General features: G+C 51.9%; 11 protein-coding genes and 1 non-coding gene across 12 annotated transcripts; 5 read left to right on the top strand and 7 right to left on the bottom strand.

Moving 5' to 3' along the window:
* Positions 1 to 277: 277 nt before the first annotated feature.
* PV05_00775 (uncharacterized protein) lies at positions 278 to 2,254 on the bottom strand (the record flags this gene model as incomplete). The annotated part of the gene is made up of 2 exons (XM_013465698.1): positions 278 to 776; positions 840 to 2,254. The coding sequence occupies 2 exons, from the start codon at positions 2,252 to 2,254 to the stop codon at positions 278 to 280; spliced, it is 1,914 nt and encodes a 637-aa protein (XP_013321152.1).
* A 273-nt stretch (positions 2,255 to 2,527) lies between these two features.
* Positions 2,528 to 4,925, bottom strand: PV05_00776 (uncharacterized protein; the record flags this gene model as incomplete). Its single annotated transcript, XM_013465699.1, has 8 exons — positions 2,528 to 3,034; positions 3,090 to 3,140; positions 3,230 to 3,286; positions 3,335 to 3,702; positions 3,790 to 4,242; positions 4,292 to 4,625; positions 4,684 to 4,727; positions 4,784 to 4,925. 8 exons carry the CDS (start codon positions 4,923 to 4,925, stop codon positions 2,813 to 2,815), a joined length of 1,671 nt encoding a protein of 556 aa, XP_013321153.1. The 3' UTR covers positions 2,528 to 2,812.
* Positions 4,926 to 5,654: 729 nt separating this feature from the next.
* Positions 5,655 to 7,516, bottom strand: PV05_00777 (uncharacterized protein). The gene is made up of 2 exons (XM_013465700.1): positions 7,035 to 7,516; positions 5,655 to 6,930 (listed from the first exon to the last, which is right to left on the bottom strand). The coding sequence occupies exons 1-2, from the start codon at positions 7,474 to 7,476 to the stop codon at positions 6,215 to 6,217; spliced, it is 1,158 nt and encodes a 385-aa protein (XP_013321154.1). The 5' UTR covers positions 7,477 to 7,516; the 3' UTR covers positions 5,655 to 6,214.
* A 104-nt stretch (positions 7,517 to 7,620) lies between these two features.
* Positions 7,621 to 9,320, top strand: PV05_00778 (uncharacterized protein). The gene is made up of 2 exons (XM_013465701.1): positions 7,621 to 8,027; positions 8,081 to 9,320. Exons 1-2 carry the CDS (start codon positions 7,702 to 7,704, stop codon positions 8,184 to 8,186), a joined length of 432 nt encoding a protein of 143 aa, XP_013321155.1. The 5' UTR covers positions 7,621 to 7,701; the 3' UTR covers positions 8,187 to 9,320.
* Positions 8,084 to 9,349, bottom strand: PV05_00779 (uncharacterized protein). Its single transcript, XM_013465702.1, has 2 exons — positions 9,238 to 9,349; positions 8,084 to 9,191 (listed from the first exon to the last, which is right to left on the bottom strand). Exons 1-2 carry the CDS (start codon positions 9,282 to 9,284, stop codon positions 8,270 to 8,272), a joined length of 969 nt encoding a protein of 322 aa, XP_013321156.1. The 5' UTR covers positions 9,285 to 9,349; the 3' UTR covers positions 8,084 to 8,269.
* Positions 9,350 to 9,748: 399 nt separating this feature from the next.
* PV05_00780 (uncharacterized protein) lies at positions 9,749 to 10,671 on the top strand (the record flags this gene model as incomplete). The annotated part of the gene is made up of 2 exons (XM_013465703.1): positions 9,749 to 10,132; positions 10,240 to 10,671. Exons 1-2 carry the CDS (start codon positions 10,046 to 10,048, stop codon positions 10,669 to 10,671), a joined length of 519 nt encoding a protein of 172 aa, XP_013321157.1. The 5' UTR covers positions 9,749 to 10,045.
* Positions 10,672 to 11,680: 1,009 nt separating this feature from the next.
* On the top strand, positions 11,681 to 12,242 carry PV05_00781 (uncharacterized protein; the record flags this gene model as incomplete). The annotated part of the gene is made up of 1 exon (XM_013465704.1): positions 11,681 to 12,242. The coding sequence occupies one exon, from the start codon at positions 11,681 to 11,683 to the stop codon at positions 12,182 to 12,184; it is 504 nt and encodes a 167-aa protein (XP_013321158.1). The 3' UTR covers positions 12,185 to 12,242.
* Positions 12,243 to 14,319: 2,077 nt separating this feature from the next.
* PV05_00782 (uncharacterized protein) lies at positions 14,320 to 17,872 on the bottom strand. The gene is made up of 2 exons (XM_013465705.1): positions 17,753 to 17,872; positions 14,320 to 17,439 (listed from the first exon to the last, which is right to left on the bottom strand). Exon 2 carries the CDS (start codon positions 17,010 to 17,012, stop codon positions 14,949 to 14,951), a length of 2,064 nt encoding a protein of 687 aa, XP_013321159.1. The 5' UTR covers positions 17,013 to 17,439; positions 17,753 to 17,872; the 3' UTR covers positions 14,320 to 14,948.
* Positions 17,873 to 18,308: 436 nt separating this feature from the next.
* Positions 18,309 to 19,054, bottom strand: PV05_00783 (uncharacterized protein). The gene has a single exon (XM_013465706.1). The coding sequence runs from the start codon at positions 18,703 to 18,705 to the stop codon at positions 18,319 to 18,321; it is 387 nt and encodes a 128-aa protein (XP_013321160.1). The 5' UTR covers positions 18,706 to 19,054; the 3' UTR covers positions 18,309 to 18,318.
* A 1,379-nt stretch (positions 19,055 to 20,433) lies between these two features.
* PV05_00784 lies at positions 20,434 to 20,530 on the top strand. Its single transcript has one exon. It is a non-coding gene; the product is annotated as a tRNA-Thr (tRNA).
* Positions 20,531 to 20,812: 282 nt separating this feature from the next.
* Positions 20,813 to 23,236, top strand: PV05_00785 (uncharacterized protein). The gene is made up of 2 exons (XM_013465707.1): positions 20,813 to 21,141; positions 21,196 to 23,236. The coding sequence occupies exons 1-2, from the start codon at positions 20,921 to 20,923 to the stop codon at positions 22,169 to 22,171; spliced, it is 1,197 nt and encodes a 398-aa protein (XP_013321161.1). The 5' UTR covers positions 20,813 to 20,920; the 3' UTR covers positions 22,172 to 23,236.
* PV05_00786 (pantoate-beta-alanine ligase) lies at positions 22,102 to 23,660 on the bottom strand. The gene has a single exon (XM_013465708.1). It carries the CDS (start codon positions 23,514 to 23,516, stop codon positions 22,341 to 22,343), a length of 1,176 nt encoding a protein of 391 aa, XP_013321162.1. The 5' UTR covers positions 23,517 to 23,660; the 3' UTR covers positions 22,102 to 22,340.
* Between the last annotated feature and the right edge of the window lie 18 nt (positions 23,661 to 23,678).

Raw genomic sequence — 23,678 nt, forward strand, 5'->3', positions numbered from 1 at the left:
TCGAGGTAATTAGAAATATTCAAAGTCATTTTCTTGGCAGCATCAGCGGTGTGTTGATCCGCCGTAGTGAATTACTACGTACTGTAGCCCTTTTACCTGTGCAAGACTACTGGCAATGCTTGTCCCCTTGTGCTGTGCTGTTATGTGCCGTTTCAACTACTTCAGTACGACGGAATAGTAGTGCTTTTTAGCAGCCTCCATGATCGACTTGACTTCCGCAGGGGGTACCTTCTCTTGACGATCGTAAGAATAGAGGCCATTGACCTCTTGCTCAATATCACATCTGCTTCAGCGTTAGGGGCAAGACCATGGTGGCAGCCACGATGGTGCCGAGGGACAAAAAAGGAAGAGGAGCAAAGGGCACCCACAATTGAGTGTACACAAAGCCACATGAATGACCTCCTTTGACAACCGCCATGACCAGCTTTTCGAGCCGACGCAGCAGATCCCGGGAGTCGGCAGCAGTGGTATAGCCCCAATCCTTTTCGCCGGCAGTTTCATTTTGCGCAGCAGCAATGTTGACGCCGCCGAACTCCGTACAGATGACTGGAGCGCCGGCTTGATGCTGTGCTCCTGCATCTAGAAGGATGGAGCCGGCATAGATAGGTTGTGTGAACATTTCGCGATTGGACTTCTTGTCGAGGATGCCACCCTCCATTCTGGAACATGACAAAGACAGCTCTGGGGAATCTGCGTAGTCGTGGTACGTGGTCAGATCGGTCTGGACGTGCTCCCAACCGCAGTTGTCATTGATGGGCCGAGTTGGATCGAGAGCTCTGGCCCCATGATTAGTAGCAGGCCACAAAGAAATCAGAAGCTGTTCATAACTGTCCACTTACTTCGTCATATAGTACAGCGAACGTATATGATCGCGTTGCTCGATGCTATTCTTCAGCGAGGGATAGCCCCAGCTCTCGTTGACCGGTGTCCAAGTGACGATGCATGCGTGATTGATGTCGCGCTTGACAGCTTCCATCCACTCGGCGTTGAATCTCTCGACGTATTCCTCGGCGAATTCGTAGGCATTGGCCATCTCCGCCCAGACGAGGTATCCCAGTCTGTCCGCCCAGTAGAGGAAGATGGGGTCTTCGACCTTTTGGTGCTTGCGGCATCCGTTGAAGCCCATCTTTTTTGACATCTCTATGTCGGCTTTCAGCGCGTCGGGAGATGGTGGCGTCATACCTGTCTCCTTCCAATAACCCTGGTCAAGAACCAGAGCCTGGAAGTACGGCTTGCCGTTCAATCGAAAAGTTCCGTCGCCGGTCTGCCAAGATAGACTTCTCATTCCTGTCGCGGTCTGGACTTCGTCCACCAAGGTCCCAATAGCATCGTACAGGCGTAGAGTCACATCGTATAGGATGGGATGCTCTGGATGCCACAAGGCGACACCGTTGAGCCAGCTGCCATCAATATTGAACGGAGCCGTTTTCTGCAGCTCAGCCGCGTTGGGTACGTGCAGACCTAACTCCAAGCCAACAAAATCCTTGTCTTTCGGTAGGTCTCTTCTGGTCTTGCCCACTGGAATGCCTTCGAGGCTAGCCTCAATCTCGACGGCGCATCTTCCACCCCTGTGTCGACCTAGGACAGCGACGCGGGCATGCAGCTGACCACTCTCGATGTCGTTTGACCGCAGGATCGTCCCCTCACTGGAGCTACCAAGGCGCATAACAGGCACACTCTCCAGCCAGACCGACAGCCAGATGCCGCTCGTGGGAGAGTAGAAGATATCCGCCGACACAGGACCCCAATACTGCTTCCCACGAGGTTGGCTGAGATCATATGGCGAGTCCCGTACGCGTAGGGTGAGCCGAACCGTCCCCTCTGTTGTATCGGACAGAAAGGCGTCGGTGACATCCAGATCGAAAGGCACATGGCCGCCACGGTGACCACCGATCCATCGACCGTCTGCCCAGACTGAACACTCGTAGTCCACAGCACCGAAGCGGAGCAACACGCGATAGCCTTGGGCGATCTCATGCTTGGGCCGGATGTCACAGATAGTGCGCTCGTACCAGATCACCTCGTGGGCTTCATGGATACCGATGCCGGACGCCGGTGTCTGAAACGCGTATGGTACTTGGACGGCGCGTTTGTCATGCCCACCTGTGTGAACGGGAATGCCTGTTCTCTGCCACAACTCAGACAGCCCCACGTCGGTATCGTCGAAGATAAAATCCCAGGATCCGTTCAGCGACGTCCAACTCAGAGCCTTACGTTGGAAGTCAGGGCGTGGATAAGCAAAGGAGGCGGTCATGTTTCCGCAAGCGCCCAAAGTCGACAGTTGCGTGTAGTCGACCAAAGAACATACAACGGGACTCAGGTGAATGACGATAGCTCGTCTAGATCGGAGTCTCTCAGTGGGAGAAAGCCCGGTGTGTATGTGGCAGCCCTCAAAGCAGTAATGATTGCTCCGAAACTGGACAGTTCGATCTACAGTACGACATATAAGCGCACCTGGCGACTTTATTTTGTGCAATCAACGTTATGAAAGAGCTAGCGGAGGGAGTCGAGACCTGCCCGAACAATTCTGCTCTTACAACTATAGTACCTGATTGCATCGATACTCCGTTTATTGCTGCATTTCTGACATCAAACAACAGAAAACACCCCGAGGCTGGTTGTACTGAGTAGTCTAGTCGGTCTCGTACCTAGCCATCCCACATTTTGCGTCCTTCTTGCGACTTTGCCCTGCTTGTAGCCCAGCAATGAAATTCCCGTTTCCATGTCCGCCACCGTTCGCCAGTTGAGGCTACTATCCTCAGGAGTCCTTGCACCAATCTGCCAGACGGTGTGATGATGGATCAGGCTCAAGTTATGTGTTTGTTTTCTCCACAAATTCACCGTTGTGGTGCTCGGAGTCTCCCTTCCCATCAGGCAATCCTTTTGCGGCGCCACTCTCTGAGCCGTTCAGAAGAGCTGTGAGACCAATGTCATTCTCGATCTTCTCCTTGCGCGCTTGATCGGCTTGCGCAAATCCAATGTCGCCGAAAAGCTCGTCCATCTCTTCCAGCGTTCTGCCTTTTGTCTCGGGAACCTGGTGCATAATATCAGCTTTGGCTCCAAGGTGTTTAACACCGACTTGAACTTACGAAGAAGTATACCCAGATGACGCCCACTGTAGTGACAGCACCGAAAAAGATCTATGTACCGTTAGAAGATGATACAAATGGGGCATAATGACTCAGAAGCATTGTCCGTCTTGATTCTGTGTTTGTGGAAGACAACTTACAAAGGCTCCGAATTGAGTAGCGGAGATGAAGGGTGATGTGGAGACGGCAACCGCAAACTGGACAGGATATTAGCATCGAGCCACGAGGTCAGATGAAGTACTCACATTGTTCAGCCAGTTGGATGATCCACCAATACTAACCCCCTTGGCTCGCATCCCTAATGGGAACACTTCAGATATTACTACCCATGCCACTGGCCCCCACGAAAAGCCGAAGCTGACAGCGTAACACCATACAAACACCACTGCTACCCAGCCAGCTGCCCTGTGAGCCGGCCAGTTGTCGCTGTAGGAGCCGATGATGCCGGCCACGATGAAGTGCGAACAGGCCATACCGATACCCCCAGTGATGAGGATAGCCTTACGTCCAAAGCGGTCAACGTATAGAACGGCTGGAATGGTCGCCAAGAACATGACGATTCCAACAACGCCGGTCGCGAGCAAGGATGTCGTACTACCATTGAGGCCGAAGCCTTTGAATATAAATGGTGCATAGTAGAGGACAGCATTGACCTGGAGATTGTATCAGCAAAGAGATTTCTGTATGCGAGCGTGTTCACGCGCCCCATTCCACTGCTGGAAAACCATGATAAGGACTGCAACTGTGGTTCGCTTAAACATCGACTTGTTGGTGAGAAGAGACATGTAATCGTGGAAGCCGATCATGAAATTGCTTTTGAAACTGCCGTCCTGGTACTGTGGAAACTTCTCTGCCAGGCGAAGCCGTTCAAATTCGCGCACGGCCTTGATTTCGAGGAATTCGATACGGACTCTCAAGTCCTCCATCGTGGTGCTGCGGAGTCGTGCCAATGTTTCCAAGCATTCCTGTTCGCGTCCGCGATTCACCAAGTGGCGTGGGCTCTGGGGCATGAAAAGCAGCATGCCAGCAGCCAAGACCGTTGAGGGTAGGAGCTGGATGCAGACAGGAACCAACCATGCGGCGTCAGACTGGCCCTGTCCCGTGCCGCCGATAAAATTTGTCCCGTACCCAATCCAATAAGAAACCATGATGCCTAGGTTGTATGTCAGTAAACTCCTTGATACATCAGGAAGAGATTATACCGAATGTGATCGCTAGCTGCTGGAGAGCAACCAGCGCACCGCGAACTTCTGGTGGCGCTAATTCGGCATTGTATAGGGGCACCAGCATGCTGAAGGCTCCGACACCGAGACCGGTGACGAAACGTCCAGCGAGGACGTAGTCCTTGTTCACGGTGCATGCTTGCACAATCACACCGACGGTGAACACGACGCAAGCAACCACCACGGTCATGCGTCGCCCCACAGCATCAGCCAGCCATCCGTTGACCAGAGTTCCCACCCAGGCACCGAGCTCTAGGATGGCTGTCAAAATGCCTTGCGCGATACCAGTATGCCCACTGTAGTACGGATTGATCTATCAAAGATTAGTACAGTACTCCTCGTAGCAGGACTTGAATACTCGCCCGTTCAACGAACGAGGTCATTGTCAGGATCTGTCCGAACATTCCCTGGTTATCTGGACGACCGGGTTAGAGAATGTATGCCTCGACGTAATGCGTGACCAAGACTCACATCCATAGACAAAGCCACCAAGGGCCGCAAAAGTCGCAATGGCCGAAGTCTTGCCATTGTGAAGGATACCTTTGATACCAGACGGACCAGCGTACTGGGCTCGTTTGGCCGAAAGGGTTTGTTCTTGACCTGTTGGAGCCATTGTAACAGCTGGATTTGCAGAGCATAAACCTGGAGGCTTGAGGGATAGAGGGTCTAGGAGCAAATGCCTGATATCATGGTGCTTTTAAGCAGCCTCATGTACCCCGGACTGGCTCCGCAGCCGCCTCGTCAGCCAAGTCGGAAAACGGGACTGCTGCGAAGATGGGCAGCCACCGTCGTCTTGTCAAGATCTCTAAGAGTTGTAATGGGCAATGGTCAGGAGTGCCGCACCAAGGCTTGAGCTTTATTCTGGCTAAAAGGACGCCTTTATCCGTCGCCATGTGGTCCTTGCATGCCGCAGGGGTACATCATTTCATGGCCACATGGAGCCTCGTCATCGTGCCTACCGTTTGCCTTGCTTGTGCGGATTTTCGGCACATCTTTGTGTTATTGCATCATCCATGAAGTTGGCGAAGTCGTACATGCCGCTATGCCGTATGATGCCTGGGCTTCGTATCAGATCTCACACGAAGCAGGCATCGAAGTCGCCAATCTTCGTCGACTCCGGAACCCTGTCTGGTGGGAGACAGCCATGCTAGTTGGACTGCCGAGAAGCCTAGGAAGGGTGGCTTGTGAGATCAGCGGTCACCTGCGCAGACAGCGATGATCAAACAGCCGGACCTACAGTACCTGTCCAGCAGATGAAGGATGGACGCAGGATCATACTCGTAGCAAACTCCGATATAGTTGATAGCACAAGTCCAAGAATACCTGGTAAGATGAGCGATGACCACACGCTACCGCCGTATTACTGGAGACCCATCAGTCAGCTTGGCAAACCTTTAGGCGACAACCACGCCTTGACTGAGGAGGCATCATGCTTTGTTCGTCAACGATAGCCTTATGCTTTCCATGCTCTCCTCCTGATCGCTGTCCCATATCTGATTATCTAGATTGCAGTGGGCTTTGCTTCTAAGCTAGTGCGGACTGCAGGCTATTGCAGCACTCCTCTGTCTTCCTCCATGGGTGTCTTGTGGCTCTTAAGCTTGCTCTTCTTCGTCCCCTTGCTATGTTTCGTGGGTATTTGCAAAGTCCCGCCCTCGACGAAGCATCACAGGCTAATCTATCGCACAGTCTTCCTTGCGCTGTCGTCATGCTTAGGCGAAGGATTCAGAGCAAGACTTCCAAGAGTCAGCATCAACCCTCGGCATGGATCGTATGACCAAATTTATTTCCGGACAATGACCAATCCCGGACCAGGTTCTTCGGAGCACATCGAGATGGAAACTATGCTCAATGAACGACATCGGCATCCTGATGACGACGAATAGGAACTCTTGAACGACAGGCTCAAAATTCCACATCTGCCTTCTTACCCTTCGGCTCCGATCCAGAAGCATGCTGAGCGTCTGTGTCGCCTTCAATTGGGGGTAGATTGAACGGCTTAATAGTGAACTTCCTCCTGCTCAAAGTAAAAGTCCAGTCGTTTTCCGCAGGGGCCGTGCCGCTAGCCCGGTCGTGTAGCATCGGTATACGATGAACCTGCAACAGCCCTTGAGATGGCTCTTCTGTGGTTCCAGAAGGCCCACGCGAAGCGTTCGCGTCGGCGTCTGCTGAGTGAGGAAAAGGGGAGAGCTCGAAAACACCATCGGCAAGGAGCTCAATCCACCTCACCAGTCCTGATGATCGAGGATAGAGAGACAGGGGAAGTGACATCATTGCTATGATCCGGTTGGCGTGTCCTGCGGACAAAGCCCGCAGCCCATGGAGGAATTGGAGGATATGGCGAGGCTCATTGCAATGAGGCGGATAGAGGGCAGGAGAAAGCATGGATGGTATAACGACCCGGTGGACCGTACTGGGTGCTGAATTCGACATCGCGGCACTCAGCTGTTCCAGCACTGGCCCAAAAGGCGATTGGGATGGATTCATGTTCAGCTGCAGGAAATCCAGTCGGGACGAAGCTGGGTGGACAAGCCTCTTTGTCAGATCGAAGGTATGACAGAATGACTGGGGCGTTGTCTCTTCCCCTTTGCCTTTTGAGGCACTTGGTGGCTGTGAACGTTCTGAAGGAGATTGACATGTCAGTGAAATGATACAGGCGAGAATGACAACATTGTCGAATCAATAGCATTGGGTCTAGCTTTGCTACAAGGAAGAATCTGCCCACCTCTTGCGTTTGTACTGTCCCCAAATTGTCCCAAGCTCTCGTATCTCCAAGCAATCTTCATCTTTTCGGTGCTTCCAGCAGGCTTCTCCTTCTTGTCGGAGTCCCCAACGGCTCCAGGCAGTTCACGACCCCAATGTTCCGGCATCCCGATGACATGCACATGGTGATCTTGTAGAAGGCCTTCTGCAGCGAAGAATCGGAGCAGGGCGCCAGCATAGTCTGTGGTGCCGCTCTCTTCAATGAGGAGTGTGCAGCCTAGACTCAGACCGGAGTGTCCAGCCAAAAGCGCATCAAGGCTGGCCGTCCCAGTCGACGTGACTGCACGTCCGTCAACGGCCGAGGGTCGACAGCCAGATAGTTGAGCTTGGTCATGTGGTGCCGTCTGAGCAACTGGAGACCGCCCAGAGCCCGAAAGGCCTACATTGCGCTTTCGGAAGGACATCGATGTATCATAGACCTCGCGCGTAAGATGGTGCCATCGTAGGGGAAGAGGTGTTGGTTGAGTGCGGATGGTTTTGCGGGGAGAAATTTTGTTACCAACGCCGACTTCACGCCTGCGCCCAAAAAAATATTTCATGTGTCCGACGCCATTGCTACAAGTAACCACACACGCCCACCTACACTCCTTCTCCTACGATCTAAGGACCCCTGAAAGCCTGTCATCAAGATGTCGGAAAACATCCTCTTCGAAAATAGCTTCAAAATCACCGAGCTCAACAACGCAAAGTACGACAGAGTGTCCCGCATAAAGGCCTTCAGCGAGGGCGGCAACGAAGTCCTCCTTACCCTCGATGTCAACACTGAGCTGTACCCCCTCAATGTCGATGAGCGCATGACCGTCGCGCTTGCGCTTTCTCTGAACCTGGACGGGAGCAAAGATGATGGAAAAGGATGGCGAGAAATTGGACGAGGAGAGCAGACACTTGCAGACGAGTTCGACTACGTGTGCCACGGCAAAATTTACAGATTTGAAGAAGGAGAAGGAGACAACATGTGAGTTAAAAACAAAATGCAAAGTGTTTCGCGGAGACTGATCTTTTCAATAGCAAGGTCTATGTGTCCTTTGGTGGTCTTCTACTCTACATGGACGGCCCATACGCCCTGCTCAACGCACTGAGAATCGACTATGTCTATCTTCTGATCAAGAAATAAGTTTGTGGTTGTGGTCGTTTGTGGCCCAGCTTCCAGAGTGTGTTTAGCGAAGGCGTTGGTGGCTGCATCGGTCTTTCCAGATATCAGGGCGTGGGAAATTCCAACTTTCTATGGCATCTGGAGACGATTTCGATATAGTCAGGCTCATTTTCCGGAGTCAATATTCCGTGTCTCACAAAAAAATCCACCAGCAAGTGAGCGCAATTCGGCTTGAATTTCCCAGCGGCCATTGCTTCCTGGACCTCTTCCACCGACAGAAGCTGGAAGTCGATCGCTTCATCATCTCCAGGTTTTGGTATGACGTCCGATGGTAGTTCGAGGTCATAAATATATTGACATTCGGGTTGGCAAAGGCCTGTTTCACCTCCAGCTCTGGAGTCTCGAACATGGAAGTATGTCAATGTCCCGCAAGCTCGAACAGGTTGAACAACACCGGCAGGCAAAGAAGCTTCTTCCTCGCATTCCCTCACAAGGCACTCAAAGGGCTTTTCTCCTGTGCTCAATCCACCAGCAACTGTGTTGTCCATCATGCCCGGGTACGTCTGTTTGGTCAACGCACGGCGAGGTGCCCATATCTTCATACCTTCATCAGTCCTCACATATCCTGTCATGTGCACACCGTACGTAACAACACCGAAAAGAGGCGATGCTGAGCGTTCCATGCTCAAGATCAGAGACTTGTCAGGGCCATAGATGGGGTATAGCTCATTACGCCAACCGTCAAGGACACGGAAGATTTTTCTCTCGCGAATGTTTTGGAGGTACTCGGCTAGAATCCTGTTGCGCTCTTCTAGAGCCTTGACAGGTTGACCGCTAGCATCTCGAGGCTGAAAGATCAGGCGTCTGTTGCTTTCATCGAGGCTCCAATGTTTCGTGAGCGGCATTCTCGTCGCCACTTTTGATGGCATATACCCCAAAGATGCTTCACATCCTTCTAGCTGGAAGTGATAATAGTCCTTGAACGTTGCGTCGAATACCTCGGGATTGTCCGAGTAGTATGGAAAGCTTTTCAGTCAGTCTGTATTGCCTGGGGGATGTTTCCCGTACTCACTTGTCGCACTCCTTTACTAGGTCCAGATTTGATTTTTTGTTTATCATTGTGCGATGAGACCCTGTTATAATATGTGCTCTAACAACCACTTTATTCGTCTACAGCTGCTCACTTAATTGTCGAAGAGATCAAGAAAATATCACTCATGGCTACCAGTAGCTGCCCCAGAACTGTTCAGTGTCGATCGGAGTTACCTTTTTCCAGATTCCGCATCTTGGCGACTTATGTAAGGTGAGGGATAAGTTGGTTCACCACGTGACCAAGAGCTTTTACAGCTTGCTGGGAGCCTCACAGCCTTCTGCCTTCTGGTCACGTCTGAAGTGATCAGGAGTCATGAGATATCCCCTCATCCAAAATCCTGGGGCCCCGGAACGCCTTGCGCAGACCACTGTCATACAAGTCAAATCCATGATGAGGTTGATGTCTCCCCTGTCGACCGGCCACGTTGTTGGGCTGCTTTGTCCGTACCTTGAGGACAGAACGTGCGAATGGCTCTTTGATCTTGGCCAAAGCGAAGGCAGACTCGGAGTTCTTGGATTGTCACAGGCTTTGAGAGACACCTGCTGTTCAGTCGTTCCACTACCGTCTGATTGACAGTGTGATAGATCGTTGTGGCCAAGACTTTTCCACAGGATGCTATAGAACAGCCCCAGCAACATAGGAACGGTTGGACGCTTATATAGCACGAAGAAACAGCTCTGACGATGCGATAGAGGCCCCTCCGATTCACTCTATCAACCAAATCAAAACACCTCATATTCGTTTATAAACAAAAATCATCTAACTCTCTAACAAGAACTCCATCAGCATGTTTTGGTCAAAGTGCAAACCAAGCGACGCTGCCATCCGGGACATCTTGAGGGCCTTCTATCAAGCTGAAGCCTTGTGTGGCGGGGTAAGGCAATTTTCTCGGGTTTCTTGATGTTGTACCATAACCATGGCTAGCTGCACTAGGGTCTACTGTTCTTGATGATCTATCTGACTGACATTTTGACCTCGTAGGTCGTGCTCGGTATCGTCAGCTGGTATCTCGCCCACTGGAACGACACGAAAAAGTATCCTGGTGCACGTCTGTGCTTCACCGAGATCATCGCCGGGCTTGCTACCGTCTATGGCAGCATCTTCATCTGGACCTGGGATTGGTTCCCCAGGCTCTCTGCCTTGATCAACCTCCTTTTCAGCCTAGCATTCTTCGCCGCCTACGGCGCGTTGATCGCATGGGAGTACGATAAGAACTGGGTTGGCTGGAAGGCCGACATGGGAGAGAGCTACAAGGCCTGCTGGAGGGCAGTTGAGGCATTCACGTTCATCAACGGCGTTCTGTTCCTGCATAGCGCTGGCTTTGCTCTTGAAAATTCCGACCACACACCATACCAACATAACGCGCCGCAAGGCCACGGAAACAGCAGTACTGCGCCGATGCAACAAGTCTAACCGGGTCGAGAAAGCCGATCATGACAGACTGGCTCGCGCCCTTGTCACCAACACTCCATGCTTACGGACCTTGAACAAGTCACATTGAATGCAGGTTTCAATCTGTTTGAATTACACTAATATGGGGGATCTTCGTTGACATGCACTCTTCTTGAGCGAATTGAAGATATTCTAGTGCCGAGAGGGCAGCTTGATATTGGCAGTGACCAGCATGAAACAGTATTCCACAGCCATGAGAAGAGATGGTCTACTCTTGCCTTACAACTTCTATTCACACTGGCAACATGTTTCGCCAAGTAACACTATGGCTGACTCACGAACCTTGCTCGATCTTCTCAAGCCTGCTGCCACAATGTATAAGTACCTCCCTCCTGCACTGCTGATCGAGGACCTGTCCCCAGCGCACAACACCTATGGGCCGAAGAGGCTAGAGCTCACTTCCTCGGTCATTTATCAATATATATATCTTCATGATGCAGCGCCGAGCTGAAGTCGTTTCAGACCATTGACGACACTGCTCCGCTCACCACGCGTCCTATTCAGTCAGCGACCGCCTCTCCTGCGACTCCCGTTCGTCCTCCCCATGTCGCCCGTGAGTTCCATTCGCCGATGTTGCGAGAACTCGTTGCTTCTGCTGCGGCAACCTCTCCCTCCGCCTAGCCTGCGAGCCCCCTCCTGCCGCGTCCGTCGCGCTCCCGCCAGAGGTGGCTGCTGTTTTTACTCGCATGGCAACCGCACTTGACTGCCTGTGGTCTGGCCAGGACATGTTGGTTGTACGTTGTCTCGGTCCCTTGCACCACCATGCAGTGACCAAGGTTGTTATCTCGGTCAATTAACAGAACTTCAATCGAGGCTGTATGACGAAGCGGTGAAGTATGTTTACGCCAAGGCGCACGGGCGATGAACTTCTTTTTCTTCTCACACCTCGTCGGCACTCTGACCTTTCATCCGTTCTCGGTTTTTCCCGGCTCGGACCTACAGCGCCGCCTGCTTGGCGGCAACCGTCCAAATGATACAAAACGAGGATGACCAGCTCGTCGAACTGGTCGCGCTCGATGAGGACAACGACAGCGATGCTGCTACTGCTGATGACGATGATCCCAACGACAATGTTGATGGCAAGCATAATGCCGACCCCAGCGGCCATCACCGCAATCCCACGACACTAGGGCCTCTGGCGGCAGAGTTGAGAGAGAAATTGGCTCCGGTTTTCGGCAAGATAGGTCTGGGAGACGCACGGAAGCCCGAACTGTCTCGACGTTGCATGGTCCTACGCTCCCTCGTCGGCCAATTTATCAAGGCTGGGGAGGAGACACTGATCCTGTCATCCAGGCTGTATGATCTCGACTATATAGAACTTGCCGGTATCGATCCTCGGGCCAAAATCTACCATATTGACGGAAAGGTGCGTGTCCAGGATCGGACTTCTCTCGCCGACAAGTTCAACAACGAGGAGACGCCTAACGTTATACTTTTGTCTATGACGGCCGGCGGCGTCGGCATCAATCTTTAGGGCGTATCGTGCGTCGTTATACTTCATATATGCTATACCCCCAGCACGGTTGAACAGGGGATTGATGGGGCCTGGCGTATACTACAGAAAAACCCCGTTTTTGTTTACCATTTACTCGCCGAGAATACCCTGGATGGCATTACCTTTCATGACTCCCAACCGAAGAAGTGGCGGCTAGCGTCCTGGGTGGTCGACAACAAACAGTTCAGCAAGACCCTCCAGGAGCGACGAAGCTGGAACTCTCGAATCTTTACCACTCGTCATGCAACAGCCGTCCACCAGCAATACACGACGATTCGAATTAGTGGCGCAGTCTGATCCGAACGGTCTCGCGTCAATCTTACCGGAGCTCGACTCGCTGGTTATCGACATCAAAGACCTGAGCACCCTTATTAAGGAGAAAGAGCACAACCGGTCACTATCGATTTGACTGGTGACGAAGATGTAATCAATTTGACCTAGTCCGAGTATAGAGCACGGTGACGAGGCCGCAATCTTCTCGCGTAGTGACGGCGCCAGGAAGGGGTTTGTGACAATGGCCTCGCTCAAAGCAAGAACAGATGCACAACAAGCGGGGGCACCTCACTGGCTTGGACGATGAGAGACTCCTCTGAATGTCGGCATCCCTTTGTCTACACTTCCCAGCATACCTTTAACGTAAGATTGGCAGCCGGGCGCAGCCGACTACAGCCTCATGCGATTTGATTGGACACCTATTGTCACCTATTGTTGCTGGTTTTACCTATTTCAACCCCAAACCGCCAACGGAGTCGCTTGAGGACCTGACCAAGAAGCCAGATTGGAAACGTCGACTAAGAATCGAAGTATGAGAATACTGGGCTGGTGGGACTGGCCTGTGGATACATCATACCTAACTTCACACCATCATTTGCGCCATGTATGATATGAGAGGGATATGCCATCAGTTATTTTCTCTTCGAGGTAAGATTGAGGTTCGGTTGGTACGCTGATGCCGGAACCAAAGCGGTTATTTTTTCTAGACTCCCCAGGTATTTTTCCCGCACTCAGGGGCTAATTACGGACCATCGACCCGAGCAGTCCCAGGCCACAAGATTACACCGCGTATTGCGCTCTATTATAAGATATCAGAAGCGGAATGGCAATTCATGGATAACCCTGCTGGGGTCCCCTATGTCTACATTCAGAATTACACCTTGCTGGGAGAATCATCTTGCGACAGAAGGGACCATCATATATCTGCGAAGTTGTCATCAAGCAAGTCAGATCCAGTTTATCGACGTTGTGGAGCGACTGAATTGTGCTACGCAATCTGCAGGATTCAGGCCTGGATCAACCGACCTCGGACGTCAAGGGTGCTCGAGGTGGCAGACTTGTGATTCGAATCGTTGACAACAATCCACGGTCTCGCGTGTCCGATCGCGTAGATAACCAGAACCCTTCTCCGGCCACAGAGAGTGCTTCTGTGGTCGCACCAGGATGCTAGGAGGCACAGCCTGATGATGGACCATGTACCAATTCTTTTCTGGAGCCAGAAAGTCAATCGTTCGTACTGGATATACCTGCACCACCGTTACGACCTTCTGTTCCGGCACGCTCGGACGGTTCTGTTGACGTACTCCAATCGGTCTCCCGTCTGACACGATCGGGGACTGGTCCAGGCATTCCCGCACGCATATGGAGGCCATCTTTGGTAAAATGCAGCGTCTGATACCTTCCCTTCGGGTCGCAACTCTACAGGTCAGTGTTCAAGGGCCCATTCCGCAAGCAGAGGCCATCTGAACTACACCACTCCGTCGGCACTTTGAGGCCCATTTGGCCTGTCGGTTTAGCTGAGCGCATGTGTCCAGAATGTGGGGATGACAAGGACGTTTTCTTCGAGATCAACGAGAACCGACCGCGTTCCAGTCACCGAACCGGCTCTACCTATCATCGCCCCAGCGAACCCGATACCATGGGGATACGATATCGCGGAGCAGAATGTCACGGACTTGCCCGTCCTGACGGAGATGATGGAGAGTCGCAATATTCGTCGAGATCAGTCGGATCATGAAGAAGGATCTCAACTTGATGCAGCAGCACCACCGTCGTTGATTATCGAAATGCTCTAGATGCCGCTGCCTAGAGGTTTTCATAGATAAGACGTTGTTGAAATCTCCATCGCCCTGTCACTACCATGTTTTGCTCACTTCGGCCGTAGTGATGATGAGTCCCACGAGTTGTCAGATAAAGAAGTGCCTCCAAAGAAAAGATCGATTGGTAGCAACGGTATTTGCGGTATTCATTTCCGTCCGTTCACAGTGGTAGTCCCACGCAGACATGTACATATACTCATCTCATATTGACATCGTTAGCATTAAAACAAGCGCTAATAAGCCCTTTTCAAGAGGAAATCCATCACTATATCCCGTTGCAGCCGTCATTTCTGACCCTGTCTTTCCGTTCCCGTCAAGTACGGCGTGGGTATCCCGTGGTAATTGCAGTGTAAAAGCATCCTTCAACTCCCAAGTCTGTTGTCTTCCCAGAACTGCTGGTCCTGTCCTAGATCAAACCAATGCCACGCCAATGTGAATATCTGAGCTGCGTTGAAAGACATATCCTCTGAGCGCCATGCTTGCATGTGTAATGGGGGCAGAGAAACCAGTTGTCAGTCGAATCCGCCTCTTGTCCCAGTGAGGGCAGAGAAACACACTAGGTTCCTTTAACGCCGAGTCCCCAATGCGAAATCTTGGTGAATTTGGTTCATAAAAGCGCACACATGTTCGTGATAGTGGAACTGCTGCTATCAGGACTGCATCATGGTAGGTATGCCAGAATATCCATAAATCTGGGTATTGTGCATGATGTGTCCAGGGGCTGGAGGAACGTAATTTCCTTCGTAGGGCGGATTCTGCGCCGAGAAGTCGGCATTCTTGTACAAAGGGTTAACAATACCGCTTGGATACGTTGGTCGCGGAGGCGTTGTTGGTGTTGGTGCTGGTGCTGTAGGAGCACTACTAGGTCCGGCATAGTATGAGGGTGTAGCGCCCATGCCGCCGTACTCTTGCGGACTGGTGTTCCAACCCCATTTCTCCTTGAGGTCATCATGGATGAATGTCACACGCCAACCTGTCTCTTTCTTGATCCGATCAAAGATCGAAAGGACCTCTTCTTGCTCTCGTCTGACTGTGAGATGTTCTCCGGCCACGGCCAGACAGCGTATCGATGCAGAAGCTACTCCTCTGTCCTTGACATGAGCCACGATACCGCATATTTGCCTCGAATGATAGAGTCTCATCTCCTGCATTTCCTCTGCTGTTTGAGGTTGCATATGAGCAAAGGGATGGACGGAGCCGAGCAATGCCATGGCTGTATGATAGAATAATCTCGCCACGATTGTTGCCCTCTTGATGAGCCAGACCTCGGGAAAAGCACTCTTCGAGTTGGTCATGTAAGGCGGGATGGAAGCTATTGCGTGCATAGTCGGCGGCACACATAGGTTCCAGCGGTCACAGAGCTGTCTCAGAGCAAGCCACTGTTGATGTCTTTGGTGTATACGTGCCTGCTCGGCATGAACAGAAGCCTCCTGGTATCGTGGCTGTACTGTCGAACGGAAATTCGTAATCTTGGACAGTATCCATAGCATCTTGTGCGCCCAATCCTCTTCATTTCCGCCCGTATGCTGAGGATTCATGGTCATGTCTATACCCCAGGTGTCGGGATCCCAAGCCACGCCCCAATTGAAGTGCAGGCAACTGAACAACTCAAGTCCGACATTCAGCCAGAAGCAGGCAGCTCCGATACCAGCAGACTGAGCGTCCCAGCGACATTCTTTTATAAGGGCACGGGCGCCGGCGATGTGGTTCATCCTCTGCAGAGCTTTCTCCGACATGACTTCGTAGACGTTGAGAATGGTGGCAGTGGTGGCACAAAGAGCGCTGTCCCGGTCGGGATTCTGGAGCGACTTCAGAAGTAATTGTGTTGCGTTGTTGTAATAGTTCAAGGCATGCTCTTCGGGGTAAGCAGCATTTACGAGCGTCAAGTGTCGAACACCACACGCAAGTAGTGCATACTTGAGCATTGGTTCCCTCAGCGCCTGGAAGGGGATGAGCCGCGAGAAATGCTTTTCTGCGTCCATGGAATCCATCCAGAGGCCTACCTCTTCAACAAAGACTTGCATGTACAGGACTTCGTCTCTGTTCTCCAGGTACGGCGGCGACGGACTCCGGTCGGTAGACACCAGCATTGCCTGCTCATATGAGTGTGTCACAGGTTGACGAGGTTCCGAATACGAAGCCATGGCATTCGCGGTATTTTCATACGACTGAGTGGAAGAACTCGCATACGCCGGGTGAGATGGCTCGACGTATGCATGCGAATATGACTGAGGTGCCGGGAGCTGTTGATGAGCCAACATTGGAGCAGTGATCTGGCCATATTCGTACTTCAGAAGCGGAATGCTCAATTTTTGTCGTTTGTGCTCTGGTTCGAGAGAGTGGTACTTCTCCAGGCCGCCGTGATACTCTGAAGCAATATCGCGAGAATCATCTTGGAATGTGACCTTCCAGTCAGCAGTTGGCGGAAGGAGGTGAGGTGGACGCTCGCATTGGATGTCAATGAAATTCAGCCGGACACCGCGTTTGCATTTCCTGTTCGACTTCCGGCAATTTTGACACTTGGGCAGCCCTTCATCGCACTTCAGGTGTCGCTCGCGACAAGTCAGACAGCCGGTCCTCACGCGTTTCGGTTTGGTTGTTGGGGGATTTTCAGGGTTGGCCTGGGAGGGAGTCTCAGGCTCAGTCATCGAAAGAGGGCTATGCTGCAGGGTCTGCGATGTGGGTGTCGATTTGGTCGACGAGGCCCTGGTCATCGAATGCTGGTCATTGCCCGTCGCATCTGCAGCCGCATGAGGTGGTGTTAAAAGTGTGGATCTTTTCCTGTATTGCTTGTCACCGTCGTGCTCTTGGGCCAGCTGCGGTTGTCGCGATAACGGGAGGTCGGGGTAGGTGTAGTGGTATGCGATAGCAGAAACTGAGGACCGATGATCGCCGGAGAGGAGGGGAGCCGCCGCGGGCAGGTGTGAGGAAGGATAGTGATGCGCCAGCTTGAATCCTTCACTGCGGTGTCATGGCCGCATACCTCTATGGCAGGTCTTTGTCGCTCTGTAAAGCAGGCGGACTGCTCTGTATTCGGACCAACTGTGGTAAGGTGTCGGAGGGGTCAAGCCAGGTCGTGGAAGATGATGGAGGATCGTGATCTGCAAGAGTGGGATTTATTGAACCGTCGGAATGAAGTTGCTGGAGGTGAGAAGTCAGTATGGGGTGCCTGAAATGCATTCGGACCACAGCTGTCAAGCTCAAAATCTTCATGAAAAAGAAGACCAGTGTTGCTGCTGCCAGATTTTGTAGCATAGCAAACCGAGCAATGTCGCACTTCCAGGGGGGTTTCAGTGCGAAGGATTCACCAGCTCCGTTGCACGCAGCAGATCAGGGCCTTGCTGCGGCGCCAATGACGGCATTCCCACCATCCGTACAGAGGCCGCCCCCAAAATATTGTTTGGCAAGGCTAATAAATGGAGTAGATCTCATAAGGAACAAACATCAGACGTACCTTTCTGGGTCGCTGTTCCAACGACACCTTTCTGAGAGTATTTCCTTGGATGTAACAGCTGAGGTTTGCGAAGGTTTGACGAGAGGCAGGTCGAGTCGGCGGACATGGAGCATACATATTGTGAAATGAAAGAACAGACGACCTCTTGACTTGTACGCAAGGGCCCAGGCTTTGCTCAAGGAAGTGGGTTCGGCGGCGTGATCAAGGGTCGATCCGCTGTTCCAACACTCTGGCTCGCTGGTGAAATTAGGGTGTGGCTTTCGACTAACTCGTATGAGTTGTGACTGGCTTGAGCATTTGACAGGAACTAGAGATTCGGAGTCGACGAGAGCCAGAACACAGCGGGTGATTGGCAGAGAGGCATCTCTAGCATCTCTTTGCAGCGGCGGTCGCCAAAGAGCAGCAGGGGTGAGAAGGAGATGCCGAGAGACTAGACATTGTAGCCGGGGTTGAGACTATGGGGCCGCCCAGGGCTGCACCAGGCACTTGACCAGGCCACCCAGGCTGGTGCAGGGCTGCTCGGTTTGACTTTACCATTCTGTGGAATAGGCGTCACCCGGGCGTCATTATTGTTGGCGTCTCCAGTGCATCTCCCACAGGTACCTTGTTCGCCTTGTTGACATGAAAAGCTGTACAGCTTTAACACGACACCTGCCAGCCCCAATGCTCATCAACTCCTCTGGCAAGGATATCCCTCCACGAGTAGGCAGACTATCGAAAGACGAAGAAACAAACAATACAAATTCAGAAGATCCCCCGGGAAGTACCTCGCCCACCTCGCCGTGCTCCCATCTGGCGCCAACACCTCGAGTATTGCTGGGCGAGTCTAGATGACCTTGATTTGTATTTTCCCTAGGCTGATTGACTCCGGTAATCGCTCTTGTCGCTAAGGATCTGTGGTCTGTGGTTGACGTCGCCAGCCTTAGTCCAAACGGGCAATCAGGACTGTCCATCCGTCCATCTCTTCTTTTTTCAGCTGTTGCATGTCTTCTGAATTCGTCATGCTTCCCTCATTCAGGACACTGGCACCTATCCTGTTGTTTCCTTCAGGTTCCTTCTGTCCTGGACCTTCCCTCAGCCCTCTGACCCGTACCCGCCTAAGGAATGAGCACTTCTGTCTTCTCTTTCAGGCTGTCGTGACACCAGTCGTCACTTGCTTGTGGCGAGAGGATCCGAACCTGCTGGCGTCGTATGACCTGTGCACACCCCGGTCATGTTGATGTGAAATAAGGAAAGATTTGGCTTTCTCCGCTCGCTTGGAATTCTCTATCCGCCTGAAACCGTTATCCTTCTTCGTCTTCGCTTGCTCTCTTTCAGCTCGACACTTCGAAATCAGCGGTACTATTTTCCCACCGTTTCTGCCGGTCTTTGATGGGCAGGATAAATCCGAAATTCCGGTTGCTCTAGTACTTGCATTGGTGTGGTCGACGAAAAGCAGATGGCACTTCCGTTTTAGTCCACTTCTCTGCTTGTGTCTTCCTCTCTAGGCAACTCCCCCGGCTACCCCTGCTTACCGCAGCCCTCGGCGCGCCCGACCAGCATCCTTCTGGACTCTTTCCCGCCCTGCCAGCTTCTTCTATCGGTATAGTCCTCGCTTCGACATGAGGTATCTGTCATCTTGTGGCTTCATTCCACGTGGCAGATAGTATACCCCATGTCCGTGATTTATGCAAGTGATGTGACTAGAGCTACTGTATGAAGCACGAGGTTTTGCGGCGGCCCTAAAATTTTGATGCCATCCGTGGGGCTGGACTCGCCAGTACCCCTGCACACCGCAATCCAGCTGAAGCCATTCCCCCCTAGCTTTCTCGCCTATAGGACGAATCGCCTTGTGCATCAACTCATGTTCAAAAAGGGATTCTTGTTGCGCAGAGACGTTTTTGGGGGACTTGCAGATCACCAGCTTGATCGTCTTGCATCCGCGATAATCGACGAGCTGAAGATTTAGTCAATGCAGGCGGCTTGCGAAGCTGGATAACCACTACAGTTCAGGAAGGGCTATCAATGGTGTCTCAAGAAGTAGACAATAAGGTAGTTATTGTTGACCTGCACTTGCGGTCCCGGACTTCTCTGTTGACACATCTTGAGAGCGCGAGGAGCCGAAGCCTGGATGGGCCCATGCTATTGTAGAAAAGCGTAGCCTAACTTAGTCTGAGTGAGGGTCACGCCTATTACACCATTGGCTGCAACAGAAGGTCACCTAGAGTCAGATGATACAGCTTAGCAATATCATATTCCGCTATTGATCTATGCAAAGCTAGAGACCGCCAGGACCATAACAGTGACTGATATGTTGGACTTCTGGTGGAATGCCGGAAATCGGAAACGCGGATTTTGGAAGGGAGTCTGCTGTGTCAGACAATGCAACTTTTAAATAGTCTGAGTGAAGCGTACGCTCTAGGTATAATCTCAACAGCAGCGACCTCCCAGAGAAGGCATACAGCCAGCGAATGCATAAGAATCATCTCTGTTATAGCTTTCTGTAGACCGTGAAAATATGCAAACTGGATGTAGCCTTTTCGCCTCGGGTTGCCGTGGAAGTCATGGTGTGTAATACGCCTTGTTTTGGCGTTGATGGTGCCTAAGACCCGCCAATCGGTGCCCAGGATCCACAATTATTGATCAAAGAATAGATAATCAAGAAGCACAATTCCGGGTGTAAATTATGTCACAGAATCTGCGCTCGCTTGGCCCAGGGGTAAGGCGTGTCACTCGTAGTCTCAAAAAACCTTTTCCAGTGAGATGACAAGATCATCGGTTCGAATCCGATAGTGAGCATGTCTTTTTGCATCCTCAGCAGTAGCGATGATAGAGAAGTTTGCTAAGTAGTATTTTTGCATTGATGGTCGAATGCTGAAAGTGCTTGGTGGACTCGATCGCTTTTTCGTGTTCTGTGCTGATGACAAGATGGGATGTGCGGCGTTCGGCCAATCAAGAATATGGACCTGCGGGAAGGAAGGGTCCACGTGATTGCAGTCTTGGCATGATGTCTACGTGTAGTATTATGGCCTGCATCGCTTAAGCCGTCCAATGTTGATTGGCATATGATCCGGCTTTCCAGACGTGTCAAACCTCAGCCTGAGTGATTCTTTATTGACCACGAGCTGGGCGGGAAATAATCTACTGGTGTCGTAGGCGACGATGGCCCTTAGTCGAAGGCTGTGAGCAATGGAACAGCGGCCAGCAGTGCCGACTTACGTCCTACGAGGCCACGACGCCCCCATTCATGCACTTCACTATTTTTGCAGGAATGCTTATCTAGCTTCCGGTGATAGTCAAGGTTGGTTGGTGATATGGAGTCTGGCGACTAAACGTCCCATGGCCGTCTGGAAAGGCCACGAAGGAGCAGTCATGGCCATCCGGCACTGGACTAATGACAGACTTGTCAGGTATGTCGCCCCGTCATGTTGTTCACGCAGAAAGCTGAACTGTACTCCTGCCAGCCATGGAAGGGATCACAAACTTTGCGTCTGGCAAGTTCGAAGCCAAGACATTGCGGTTCTGGATACGAAATTACCCGGCGATGGAGCGCATCCTGACCAAGCGCAGCCGTGGCTGTTGCATTCTATGCCAGTCAATGCCCTGAACTTCTGCGCATTCTCCATGTGCGACGAGACTCCCCAGGAGCATTCCGATGCCGAAGCCGCCCCTCAACTGATCGCCTCCCCCAACGGCCTTGATTCAGGAGGTATCGACATGTTTCAACTTCCTTCCAAGCGTCGAGTGTCACAAATCCCTTCTGACAAGATCTCCCCAACCGGCATGGTTATGGCAGTCTTTCTGTTCCACGACCCAAGTTCTAGACTCCTCTTGGTATCTGGCTACGAGGATGGACAAGTGATAGTCCATTCACAGCAAGAGGAAACGAACGCTAAGAGCAAATGGAAGAAGCTCATGTCGAGCAAACCACATTCGCAGCCTATTCTCTCACTTGATGTTTCACCTTCCAGGGGACATTTCATTACCTCGGGTGCCGACGCTACAATAGCGAAATTTGCACTGCACCTAACCGACGTCCCCGACGAGACACGACTTGAAAAGGCTGTCAACACTAAACACGCCGGCCAGCAAAGCCTGAGCATACGCTCGGACGGCAAGATCTTTGCCACGGCTGGATGGGACGGTCTTGTCCGGGTCTATTCCGTAAAGACAATGAAAGAGCTGGCTGTTCTACAGTGGCATAAACAAGGCTGTTATGCCACAGACTTTGCCGCAATCGAGCCTGACAATGGTGATGTGCATGCTGGTACTGTTACCGAGTCAGAGCCAGACATATCAGGCAGCCAGTCTGCCGAGGTCGTACCAAGGCCTACAGCACTTGAATTGATCAAGCGTCAACGAGAAGAAAAGGCCCTTCGCACACACTGGTTGGCAGCTGGTGGCAAAGACGGCAAAATTTCGTTATGGGATATTTACTGATGCCCATGCATAACGTGCTTCGTCCTGCTTTGAAGCCTTTTTGGTCGATATAGTGGACCAGCTGCTGACTCCTCCGATCGATATCTCGGAAAAACTGTTATAAACAGAACCATAGGTCGCATAAGGCATTCTTGCACTGGATAACATCATACCCGCCCTGATGTACCAATCATTTCGTCTCGCCCTCCCTTGGTTCCAGAATAACATTGTCAATCAGCCTCACCACTCTCTGGCCCACCTCCTCCTCACTTCTCGGCTCATCAACAGGCTGCACGTACACGGCAGCACTCAAGATTGCTCCTCGTCTGGGGTCAACCTTAGCAAAATCCGGAATCATCCCCATACTGTCCGGCTCGCTCAAGGCGATATAATCAATCTCCAGCTGACAACTTCCTCCCAGCTGGCCATCTTTCCTCTTGACTAGCGATCCTTGGTTGAAAACATCATACGCTGCGTTTCTGATCATTTTACCCCTGAGTTCGCCAGAGTTGTACAAATCTCTGGCAGCAAATAGTGCCCTGGACAATACAACGGCATCCTGCCTCCGTCGCTCACCGAGATATACATTCCGACTGCTCATAGCCAAGCCATCGGGCTCTCTACTCGTGGGGATGACACGTACTTCAGTCGGGATGTGGAAGTCCTTGACCATACGTTTGATCAGGACGCATTGCTGGATATCTTTCTGTCCAAAGTACACACGGTCGGCTTGCATGATGTTGAACAGTTTTGTGCAGACTGTGGCCACGCCGCGAAAGAAGATGGGCCGAGATGAACCCTCGAGTTGGTTTCCAAGGGGCGTGATTGTCACGAAGGACCCAGAACCTGCAATATCCGAGCTAGGCGGTAGAGTAGGATACATGACTTTGACGGTGGGCGCGAAGACGCCACGGATCTTGGAGCCCGAGTTTGGCCCCGATGAGGCAGCATGCTCGTCTTGTACTTGTTTCAGCTTTCGCAGATCGTCCTCCCAAGTCTTGGGGTAAGAATCCAGGTCTTCATGTGCAGCAAACTGTGTGGGGTTGACGAAGATGGAGACAAATACGTCTGTGTTTTCTTGTAGAGCATGCCTTACGAGAGACAGGTGCCCGTCATGTAGTGCCCCCATTGTAGCGACAAAGCCCACCTCCTTGCCTTCTCGAAACATCTTTTTGCGCATTTCTCGTAGAGGAGGGACGTCGCGAAAGATCGGAAATGGAGTTTGTGCCTCGCTCACGGTAGAAGTCCATCGTGAGGCAGACGTAGTCAGATGAGTAGGTAGCCGTCGTGAGTGAGACACAATTTGTCGTGTGCCTAGTCTAGTGAGTGCGCAGAGGCTGAATGCTCTCAATGCAACTCGTGTCATGGCTGGAGAGGGTGCCACTGGGGGTCTTTTGAGCGGCGGAAGACGTTGAAAGGGAAACGCAACATCCTCATCCTGAGCGACAAGGAGTCACCGCCCTTCGTGAATGAGTCCAAGTGTTCATGATGAGAAGTGCAGCGTGGTATGTAGAAGGCTGGCTAAAGG

Source organism: Exophiala xenobiotica (genome assembly GCF_000835505.1).
Source record: "Exophiala xenobiotica strain CBS 118157 unplaced genomic scaffold supercont1.1, whole genome shotgun sequence".
Lineage (NCBI taxonomy): Eukaryota > Fungi > Ascomycota > Eurotiomycetes > Chaetothyriales > Herpotrichiellaceae > Exophiala > Exophiala xenobiotica.